Source organism: Thalia democratica, chromosome 5, assembly GCF_965202585.1.
Source record: "Thalia democratica chromosome 5, ktThaDemo2.hap1.1, whole genome shotgun sequence".
Taxonomy (NCBI): domain Eukaryota; kingdom Metazoa; phylum Chordata; class Thaliacea; order Salpida; family Salpidae; genus Thalia; species Thalia democratica.
The window spans coordinates 46,007,024-46,019,072 of NC_139169.1; the positions used below are offsets into that span (position 1 = coordinate 46,007,024).

At 24.4% G+C, this 12,049-nt stretch overlaps 1 protein-coding gene across 1 annotated transcript; it reads right to left on the reverse strand.

Moving 5' to 3' along the window:
• Nucleotides 1-915: 915 nt before the first annotated feature.
• On the reverse strand, nucleotides 916-11,803 carry LOC145836961 (protein arginine N-methyltransferase 1-B-like). The gene is made up of 9 exons (XM_082944729.1): nucleotides 11,728-11,803; nucleotides 11,063-11,152; nucleotides 10,359-10,578; nucleotides 6,296-6,438; nucleotides 3,901-4,104; nucleotides 3,487-3,637; nucleotides 3,169-3,290; nucleotides 2,339-2,443; nucleotides 916-1,247 (listed from the first exon to the last, which is right to left on the reverse strand). The coding sequence occupies exons 1-8, from the start codon at nucleotides 11,767-11,769 to the stop codon at nucleotides 2,360-2,362; spliced, it is 1,056 nt and encodes a 351-aa protein (XP_082800855.1). The 5' UTR covers nucleotides 11,770-11,803; the 3' UTR covers nucleotides 916-1,247; nucleotides 2,339-2,359.
• Nucleotides 11,804-12,049: the final 246 nt, after the last annotated feature.

Sequence of the window (12,049 nt, forward strand, 5' to 3'; positions counted from 1 at the left end):
ATAGATTTTCTTTTAATTAACTTTGAAATAAGTTTTGGTGGTTTTTGTTTGAGTTAGTTTTAACTAAGTTTAATATTTACAATGAAAAATAAAATCTACTTCAAGGCTACAATTGCGTTTTTAAATTAAGATAATGAAGGTAATATGTTTGTTAAATATGCTGCATATGTCTACAGTTTATTTTAAGTGAGAAAACATGTTTTTTTTTGGCAGATAAAAGGAACACCTGCCTCTGGTCCGCGTATGAAAATTTTAAAACTTACACTAGATATTTTGGAATTTGAAATGAAGAGTAAAAAACGGTGAAGTGTTTAAACCAATATATAAACGGGTAATTTGAAACTTACACTAGATATTTTGAGTATTTTATGAAGAACAAAATTAAATATACAACTGCGGCCCGCAAATATTTCTATGTTCGAAATTTGGCGCACAGAGTTTCTGCGGATCCCTGTTTTAATTAATAAAATTGTGGTCCAAGTTATGAAAAGGGCGTAAGTTAGTTCACATGCTAAGTTAAGAGTCTTATTATCACTTCTTGTACCTGAAACAATTTTAAATATATTTAAAAGACTAAAGCTTTAAAGTGTGTCGAAGTTTTTATATCATTTAAGTTTGTAAAACAGATAAAGTTTGTTGGAATTTATATTTAATACATCAATTTATTTTTAGCGAAATATATTTTTTTCAATAACATTGGGATTCGTTACTTTCATACTTTTGAATTTTAAACAAGTTTATTACTTAAACGCAATTTCAAATAAAACCAATATCTACTAAAATGTTATTGTTAATAACTATTTACAAAAAAAAACTCTAATTTAACTATTTACTTTGTTAAAAATTAAACTAAAACAATAATTAAATTTAATGATAAAAATTTGTTAAATAACTAAAGGTAGAAGATATTAGCTTGGTGATTTTGAAATCTGTTTTCGTTTATAAAAATAAAACATAAGTTTAAAATATCACGTGACGCATTTATCTTCAACAAAAGTGTTTGTAACAGTATATTCGTTAAAACAGTTTAGTTAAAAATTTCAAAAATAAAACCTTCTATATAAAAAACGCAACAACTAAAACATGATATAAAATTACATCTAACATGCTAAAGCAGAGACAAATAAATATTTTGTTTTTTTATAGTGTAAAACATATTGACCTAAAAATTATCTAAAGGCATAAATGGGACGTTAGACAGAATGGAACGCAGTTTAAGTCAATCAAATGGGCAAGCTCTATTATACCTGTAAAAAAATAAAACATTAAGTTATAAAGCTAAAACTTTACTTTAACTAAAAACTTGCTAATGTGAAGATTATTAACACTTTTTAAATTTAAACATATAATAACTTTTTACATATAACTTATTTAGCACAAAAACTACAAAATAACTTTTATAAAGACTGCAAAACTTTGCTGGCTAAACGTACTTCCATTTTTGGCTTAAAATTTTTAATCGTATATTACAGTTGGTTATGAAATATAGATGTTTTAACTTTTCCTCTATAAAAAGCCAATGAACTCTAGTTGCTATATCGTCGAACTTCTTCTAAACAAACTGTTAATTGATTGTCAAGTAGACTATTTTACATTTGTATGGCTAAAGATTAAAACACAACTGCCAGTTTATCAACATAGTTTATACAAAAATTATAAAATATCCCAAGAAATGTTTGTTATTTTCAAAAAAACCAACTACCAGGAAACTTCTTTTTTTTAACAGTATGTTTTTCATATGATAGCATTCAGTCAGAATGATACAAATAAGCAGAATGAATTAAAACTTCGGCATTGTAAATATTTTTTTAGTTTTGAAAGTTTCAAGACTCCATGTATGTTTGGGAAAAATATAGTTATTAACTAAGGTAGGGTGGGTAACGTAAGACCCATCAAGCAATTTACCAAGCCCACAATTTATTTTTCAGTTATAAATCTTCTTCATTGAAAATAATTTGAGATTTTTTGTTCAATTTAACGAATGAAAAAAACAAACTTATTGTACCTATCTAGTTTATACCTGTTTTCTTAACTTTATGATTATTTTATTATAATTTAGTGGTTAGATTAAGACTTATAAAAAGATTTTAAATTATGGCGGCCCGCAAAAATCTTTGTCTTATAAATCTGGTGCATTATGTATAATATTGCCATATTTAACCTGCAGACGAGAGAAGTCAAATCTAAGGTATAAACTTCCAAAAAAAAATTATTCATACTCTTTTTACTATTTACACCACTTATTTAATAAATTATATATTACATTTACAACTAAATTTACTCTACATTTGTAACAACACCAATTATATATAGATTTTCCAAATCCATAAAAACAAACCTCATAAATGTGTGAAAAATTCTAGCGCATAGTGTAAAGATTTTCTTCGTCCAGAGTTGAAAGTTCACCTTGAAATAGAACATTTAGCTTGATGTCCAAATCTCTCTGTTAAAATTAAAATCATTGCAAAATGTTTGATGCTTTACAAACACAATATTCACACGTTTTATAAAACTCTTTTATCGGAGTTAGTTGTTTAATAATTTTTTACCGTATAAAACGATTTATATGATATAATATTAAAATCATATAAAAAACTAAAGTAAAATTATGCGCAAAAATTGTTTATTTTTTTAACTATAACTTATTAAATATATTAATTTATCTAATAACCTAAAAAAATAATTATAAAAAAGTAAAGTCTAAATAGTTTTATAAAATATTATCAGCTTAGCTTTTGAGGCTAAGTTTCTAAAGTAACTAAAATATTTAACTTTTATTAAAAATAGGAAGATATTAGCTATTATTCGGTGAGTAATGATTAAAATTTGTATCAAAACTGTAAGGTACAATTTTGCCTGAAATAAAATTCCCTGCTGTACATGAACCGAACAGTGTTTTATTTTAATGTTTAATTCTATTGGGATTCCTTCAAATATTACAAATAAAAACAACAAACATTTTTTTTGTTTGTATTAAATGTACGATATAGTATATTAACTGATTATGAAGCTATTTAAGGCTCAGTTTTATTTTTATGAACTTAATTTTTAGATATAAATTTAAATTTTGCATGCACATTACAAATACTTTACCTCTATCCTTCTATTACGCTACTTAGATACTCAAAAATAAATGTGTCTTTTTTTTTAAACAATTTAAAATGTAACCTCATTTCTTTTATTCGGTTTCATATGAAAGGTGCCTTCGATCATTTCTCCTTGCTTGGCAGTGATGCTGTCTTTCAAGTAGAAAACAGTTTGCTTCCAATGTGTGTATTGAGAAGATGGTCCTACAAAAATACAAGATTTAAAGAATTTCTACAAATAAGAAAATTATTACAATATTTTACCAAATTTTAAAACAAAAAGAATTCACCACCAATTTTCTTAATCTACTTTACAAAGCTTTTTTTATACTTTAGTTTATTAAACTAAACGAATCATCCAACTCTGTTACAAAAATTAGCAACGTAGCAAAATAAAAACCAGTGGAGAATCCAGTTCGCTTGTGACATTTAGAGAACTCGACGCTGAAGTAACTGACAATAGCTTGCACGTAGTCGTCTCTGCACATTTCCAGCTGAAAAGGTGAGCTGAACTCCATATCTGATACCTTAACTGTGTAAAGATCCACCTCCTAACAAATAATTATTTATATTTAAGATTAAAATTTTATCATATCAAATTGGATGTTAACATCTTTTGTAAAACTATAAATAGTTAAAATTTACTTAACAATTTTTATTATACTTACAGATTTATTGTTTTAATTTAGAACTTAACTAAAACAGTTTTTGTTTTAACACATTTTAAACTAAAACTTCCTAACTTAAACTTGATTTTTGATGGTATATACATGTTTAAATTTTTGAAACTACAGCTCGTTTTCAAACAACAAACCTTGACCAGCATAGAGTTACTGACGACTTGTTTGCTGTCAACGACGTCAACAAGCGGCTCACTGATGGCCACTTCTTTGATGCAGCTCATATCGAACCCGTACACGTTTTCCCACCAGTTAATTTTATCTTCTTTGTACTGCCCATCTTCGATTGCTGTCACAAAAAGTCTTGCTTGATCGGGAAAAATTAGACCATCTTTAGCCTACAAGTTTTATAAACAAAACTATAATACAAAAATATTTTTAATTTGTATAACGTGATTTTTAACAAAAACTAGACTTATCATTAGCCCACTTAGATTCAAACTGCAAATAATATCAGTAATAAAACTTTTAAAGGTTAGTGTAAAGATAAGATTAGTTGATAATCGAAAGGATATGATTAGTTTTCTTATAACTAATGCAATTTATTGTACATTAAGCTAGTTATAGTTTTTTTGAAATCAAAATTTCAATAAAATTAAATGATTAATGTAAACATAAAGTGTAGTTTCCCTCATAAAATTACGCAAGTATTTAATTTTTTAAACTGACAGAATATGTTATACTTACTAACTACACAAATTTTACCACTTTAAATTTATATAAACTGTAGAAAGTGCCAAAAATTTATAAATATATTTAACTGTTCAAAATATAGATTTAATTGTTTGCTTAAACGTTTGCTACTTTATTCTATGCTTCTATTCATACATTACAGTAACTATTTTTTGCAGATCCCAGTTGAAGTGTGTTGATTCCTTAATACACAGAAACATATGTTGGTACAATAAAGAAAGATTACTGTATAGTTTGTTTTCATCAAATATATTTATTAAAACTGTGGAATTATATTAACATTCTAGTATGTTAGGCCAGTAAAAATTTAATTTAAATTAAACGCAAAAATGTAAAAGATTAAAAGAATATTTAAATGTTCTAAATTGCATAAATAACCTATTTTCTAATAAAAAGATAAGAATATTTAAATTAAAATAAATCAGTTATACAAACTCGTAAAAACACACTTTAGACATAATTCATATTTTTTAATTCAAACACAGTATATATTAAATTAAGAGTAAAGGAACGTGAAAAATATTTTGCATACCATAAGATTGGTTCATTTACAAAAATATATAAATAAGTATAAATAAACTATAACTACATTTAAAAAAAAATCGATTTTTATTCTTAACTGCTGGATCAGGGTTTAACAAAATCATTTTGATAATTGCCCCCCTCGCTAAAATTTAAAAAAAATCACTGTTTTATTATATATCATCACATTTATTAGTTAATTACCCATTTACTGTTTTACTCCCCCCCCCCTTACTGGTTATTGTACCCTGGTATAAAACCATTTAAAAACGGTGGTTTAAATTTTTCCTGAGCGTAAAATATTAAAAATCAAGCTAAAACTAGTAAAATAGCATTAAATAGTAAAATTATATTACATCATTAACTTTAAAAACCGCCCCCTTTAGGAAACCCTGTTAGATGTAGCTAATCTTTTTTTATTTGCTAAAAAAAAGTCAACTTTGTGCATTTTTTTCATTTAAAATTTCATTTAAATAACAGAATAAAAGTAATATGATTTAAGCTACTTGTAAATCATATTAACTATTCTTTATGAAAATCAAATAATTTCTAATTTAGTTAAGACATATTACAAAAACTTTAAATTCAAAGCTTTAAATTCTAAGAGATATTTTATTAGATTTTTTGTATTAATATTTAACACCTTAACTAAGAAACCTTTTTAAGCTCCAAATCATTAAACCAGGGTTTCCCAAACTTATTTTCATAAGATCCCCTTTAAAGAAATTTAAAATGCCATGGCCCCCTTCGACAAGATTTTTCAAAAATACACTATTAAATACGCTTTAAACTTTTCTTTTGCATTTCATCATCAACTCCAGATGTCTAGTATAAATTTCAAATTATGGCGTTATGGCCCTCATTACTGCTTATGGCCCCCTAAATTTATGTAATGGCATTAAACTTTGCATTAAACACTTAAACATCAAAGAAAGTATAATTTTTAGGTAGGATAAATATTTTTAGTAACTAATATAACAATCTGAAAATATAATTAACTTGTTAAACAGATTTCGACAATCTTAAAGAATTTTTATATTTTTTAATATATAAGTTATTCAAAAGTTGTAGACAATTTCGTGAAACAAACCAATAATAATACTAATAAATTTATAACTTCAAGTGTACAAATACAGAAATTCAAAAATCAGAATAAAAAATTTCAAAACAACGGTTATACCAATTATACACTCAGCACATTATATTTACATGGTTAAACAATTGGTTGTTTACACTTCTTTGAAAAACTAACAGCTAAATTTTACAGCTTAAGAAAAAAAGTAAAACATAATACATAATCTTAAAACAACTTACCAGCCATTTATCTCTGGCATATATGACAGTGTTTAGCATGGACTCATAAAACAAGCAGTAACCCATCCATTCAGACAAAATTATGTCAACTTTTTCAACTGGAAGTTCAATTTCCTCCACCTTGCCTTGGATGAGCTCCACAACTATTTTAAAAAGTTTATGGGTTAGAAGTTATATATTAGATTATAAGTTATAAGTGTGCGCGGCTTAATTTGTTTTATTTGGTTTAATTTTGCTAAAGATTTTGATACTATATTCATATATTTTGCTACAAAAATATTAAAAATTATTTAATCGCAATACAATTAAAATATCATAAATTTGTAGAAGTAATTTTATAAGCAAAATAATAGCACATAACAATAAAATCTTAAATAAAAACGATAAAACTAGCACAAAAGATAAACTTTCCAATTTCTGTAAAAAACCCTGCTCTTAAAACAACCAATGCTTAATTTATAATACAATCTATAGAGCCATAATAAGATCAGATAAAGCAACCAAACACTACGTAGGATCCACAGGAAACAGTTTCAAAGAAAGATTAAGGAATAATAAATCTTTATATAATAATATAAACAAAAGACATAAACAGAACTAGCAAACTATATTTGGGATTTGAAAAACAAAAATACAGATTTAAGATAAAATGGGAAATACCAAGCAGGAAAAAACCAAAATTCAATACTAAATTTGGTTGCAGACTTTATAACCTAAAAAAACTAAATAGATACAACAGATAAGACTAAATCACTAAACAAGAAAAGCGAAAATAAAAATACATGTATACATTATCAAAAACACTTTTTTAGCAAAGTTTAGGGTTGCCACTGATTTTTTGCAAAATTTCTCCAGGTTTTCAAAATTTCTGCCAGGTTTTCGAAAGTACACGTTTTGGGGTCTATTTTTAGTTTAAGATTAAGTTAATAGTAAAAAAAATGTGTCAAATAGTATAACAACATTGAAAAGATACTTTAAATGTGCTTTTTATAAAAAAAGTTTTTGATGATGACAATTTTTTTTTATCTATATGATAGATTTTTGTGTCAAATCGAAATTTTACTGCTTAACATGTAAGAATTGCTTAGAATTGAGGTTTTTCCAGGTTTTTTTAGCCTAAATTGTAAAATTCCAGGTTTTTCTAAGATTCTAGGTTTTGTGGAATCCCTGAAAATTAAACCAAGTTAAAAAAAAATAAAAATTAAGCCGCAAACACGAATAGTTTAAAATATTTTTCGTATATCACTTTCCCGTTCTGTATTTTACAAAATCTTTTATAGCAATTACTAAAACTTTACAAAACGCACAAGTTGTTAAATTAATATCAAAACGAAAAGCAGCGTATGTTTAAACTCAAGTTACTGTACAAAAATGTTTAACATTATTACTATGTCACAATACTTATAACATTATTTAATTCTAAAACTGTGTAAACATTTCAAATAAAGTAATGTTTTTCTGATGATTATATGAGAAAGAACTTTCTAGAAACATCTCGTATACAAAACAATTGTAAAAAACTGGTTTATTGTATAATCAATTACTTAATGTCTTATTTACATAGACTTTAACTAAAAAATCAAAGTCATTGGAGTTAAAGAGATTTTTCTAAACATTAACATAGGATTTTGTATGAAAGCTTAGAGTATAAACTATTAGTTATAATTAATAACAGATTATAAATTTTAGTTAATTTTTTAGAAATTGTCATTTTGAAAATAAAAACATTCTAATACAAACGGTTACATGACAATTCAAATTGGGACAACACAAGTTCCGACAATTCAAAATCTTAAATAAAAATTTAAAAGACTATTTCTCAAAAAGTCATATAATATTTTTTTAATAAAATATATATATGTAGATCTTATTAAAATCTACTAGCCACTTTTTCTTTTTTGCAAAATCTTAAATATTTTATAAGCTATTTTAAAATTACTAAAAATAACTATGTTTTTTAGCTTATTAAAGCCATATCTCAAAAAGTACTTAATATTTTGCATAAAGAAAAAATGGTTTGTAGATATTAATAAGAAGTAACTATTCAAAATATGGGTTTTACCGTTTGCTAATAAAAGATCCTAGTTAAATAACTTCACTGGAATATAAATTAGTTTTATTAATAAGAACTACATATTTATTTTTTATATTTGACAAATATACATTACTTTTTTAGTTGTGGCCCTTTCAATTATTTTTTTAAGAATTTGAATTGTTGGAATTTATTTGTCTGAATTTGAATAGTCGTGCACCCGCACCCAATACTAACTCATGAACAACTATCTTTTGTTGTCAATTTTCTTGGCAAATTAAAAGCTTAATAAATTTCTATCTACTTTTTTGTAAAAAGCTTCGTTTTTCCTTCATTTATTTTCTCAGTAGTTTACAAATTCACTAAAGATCTATCTAAATTTTTTAGCTGGAGATTTTCAGAAATTATCCTTTATTTAGTTTAAAATAAATCTGATGTTGAAATTTCAAATATTTATTTTTCTTTTTAAGTATTTATTTTTTGTTAATTTTTTTCATTGAAAATTAATTAACTACAAAGCAGGGTTCGTGCGCGAAATTTTTTTTATTTAGCCTGACTGAGACCAATTTAGCCTGACATTTTTTCAAAGTAAGGAAAATCGTCATTTTAGGTATTGGGGAGTCTTGATTAGTACTATTGTAGTCTCCGACTTCAACCAGCTTTATCTCAAAAATATTTTGAGCTTTAAAAACCTGCGAAAAGCACTAAATAAAAAAATAAAAGCATTCAATAAAATAAGACTAAATTGTGAAAAAGGTGATTGACCTTCATGTTCTAACATAACAAATTCAGTGATAAGTTTTAAAATAAAATTTATATCTAATCTATTACTGGTGTAAAAATTTAATATATATTACAAAACACAATTGTTCAATTTAATTAAGCACTAAGTAAAAACATTATAACCACAAGATTTATAATAAAACAAGGTGCATTGTCATGTTTTATTAAAATACAAAATGAAACGCTTACACGAGTATTAAAATAAGTAAAAAATTTTATTATAGTATTTTGACTAATACTTAAAATTGATACATAATTATAAATCCTAAAATCTAAATAAATATAGTAATAGTTGATGTCATATCAGGTTTAAAAAGCTTACTTTTAAATTAAAAAACATCCTTTAATATGTTGTTCTTGTATAGAAAAATGAATTGTACCTTAAATTTGTACTCCCAAAAAACAGTACTTTATCTTTAAGCTAAGTTTTAGTGTTGTGAATATCTCTAATAACTTTGAACAAACAGTAAAATATATGAATAAACTGCTAAGAGTTTTAATCTAAAAAGTATTTGGTATAAAGACTATAAATTGGAAATTAAAACAGTTCAACCAACTAAGCTCTTAAAAACATAGCTAATGTAAACAAATTCAAACAAACAGCTAAGTTGTTGAACTAAACTGTAATGTTTATACTGTATTTTTAATAAATTTTCATAAATATGACGCATATAATCTACTAAAAACAAAATATTGAAGATTCTTTAAAAATTTTAAAGATTCAACAAAAGGTTTTAAGCATCTATTTTTTAAAATACTGACTGATTTTGTCTTTAATAACTAAATCTTTATTAAGAAAAAAATTCACATCTCAATTTCATCTTAAAAATATTTCTCAATTTTTTTAATTAAAAATTTTCAACATTTGAACTGAGAAAAATTAAGATTTTCAAATGAAAAACTGATTTAGCCTGACTTTGCCTGACGCGCACAAACCCTGACAAAGATAAAAATATAAGTTATGTAGTGTAAAAACTTGAAGAAAGTAGGTTAAAAATAAAGAATAAGATAGATTTTTGTGAAAATGTCTTTTTTTGTCAGTTTAGTTTTTATCATCCGTGTTAAACTCATTAGCATTAACTGACCACCAAAATAAAACTTGAAAATAAAATCAATTTGTAAAGATCAAAGTGGACATTCCTTACTTCTCCAACAACACCAATAACTTTTAGTTTTTAAGGTTAAAACATAGAAGAAAAATTTATACAGGAAATAATTATTAATTATATTTACTGATAGTTCACAAACCATCATCAAGATTATTAGCCTTAACAATTTTCCTAGCGAAGTCAACAATAGATGAACATTCAACTCCAATCACTTTAGCAGCACCAGCTTTGGCTGCAAACATGGAAAGAACTCCTGTACCACAACCCACATCCAAAACAACTTTTCCCTTAAACAGGTGCTTGTTGTGATAAATCGAATTCCTGTAAGTAAGTGTACGAACTTCGTCTTTCAACATTTCCTAAAAATAGTTAATCAATAAATTTCGTGGGCTTAAAAGACTAAATCAATTTTAAACTTTTGTAAAATATGAATAATAAGAGTAAAGAACTATACAGCATACATAAAAAATGTTCTCAAAACCAAAAATATATCTATATTTAAATTAGTTTAAAAAATGTTAAAAATAACTTACAAGATTGCATAGTAAAATAAAACATAAATTTTAATTTAGCTATCTTTTTAATAAAATTAGTTTTATGATTTTCCCCTTCCCTAGGAAATTCTCAAGCTCTTCAATATTAAGCTTTTATATCACTAAAACTAATTAAATATTTACAAGCTATTAAAACTGTATAAGATGTTATTTAAAAATAAAAAATAGACAAATTTTAAGATAGAAAGTATACCTTTTATGCAACCTGAATATTTTTACTTATTTACTTTGTTTAAGTTACTACAATTTTACTAGCTAATTTTTTTTTTAATCAAAACTATAGACTGACTTCATGAATACCAAAATGAGCATATGAGTCAAAGTAGTAGTCTTTTGAGGTCATTTTCTCAGGAGATACATCTTCTTTTCCATTTCTTATCTAAATGTTATTATATTAATATATGTTTTAAATTTTTTAAATAAACTAGTAATGGAGCAATTTTGTATATATTTTGTATTATATATATATCTTTTATATTAGCTCAGCAAAGCTATTTATCAATAAACATTATCATTATCAAAAATAATTAATTTTCATTTTTGTAAAAAGTCTGAAATAAAGTCAAACAAACAAAGTTTTTAAAATATTATAGTTTAGTATTTTTTTTTAAATTTTGTAAAGCAATACAAAATAGATCAATATTAATTTTTCTAAATTATAAACTTAAATGAAATTAATTAACTTAAAATATACATATTATAATAATTTTGTTACACCTTTTTTTTAAAAAAGTCACACTTTATTGGACTCATTTGGAATTTGATGTTTATAAAATTGCATTTACTTTTTGTAAAAAAATATTATACTATGTATTTTTATTTTTTAGATTTTTATAATAGTAAACATATTAATCTAAAACATTATTTTTTTAGCATAAATAAATACGGTACTTGTACAATTCTACTGCTACTAATTAATGCTTAACAAAAAAAGTGATATATTTAAAAACTTACTTGTGATACAACTGGAGCATTATTTTTGCTTACAGATTCCATTCTAGTTACTGACTTGATTTAAAAAGTAATAACTGTTTAAAATAATAACATTTTTTTAAGTAAAAATTTATTGTTTAATGAAACATTTTAAAAAACATTTTTTTTCTAATTATATAATTTTTTTTTTATGTAGAAAATAATTCTTTTATAAATTAGATATATATCTTAGAAATTTTAGAGTATTAAAGTTTTCTCATTGAAATTTTCTGTATGCCTATATTTTCAAATTAAATATTAAGAACACATTTTAACTACACAAAAAGACATCAAGAGGATTTAT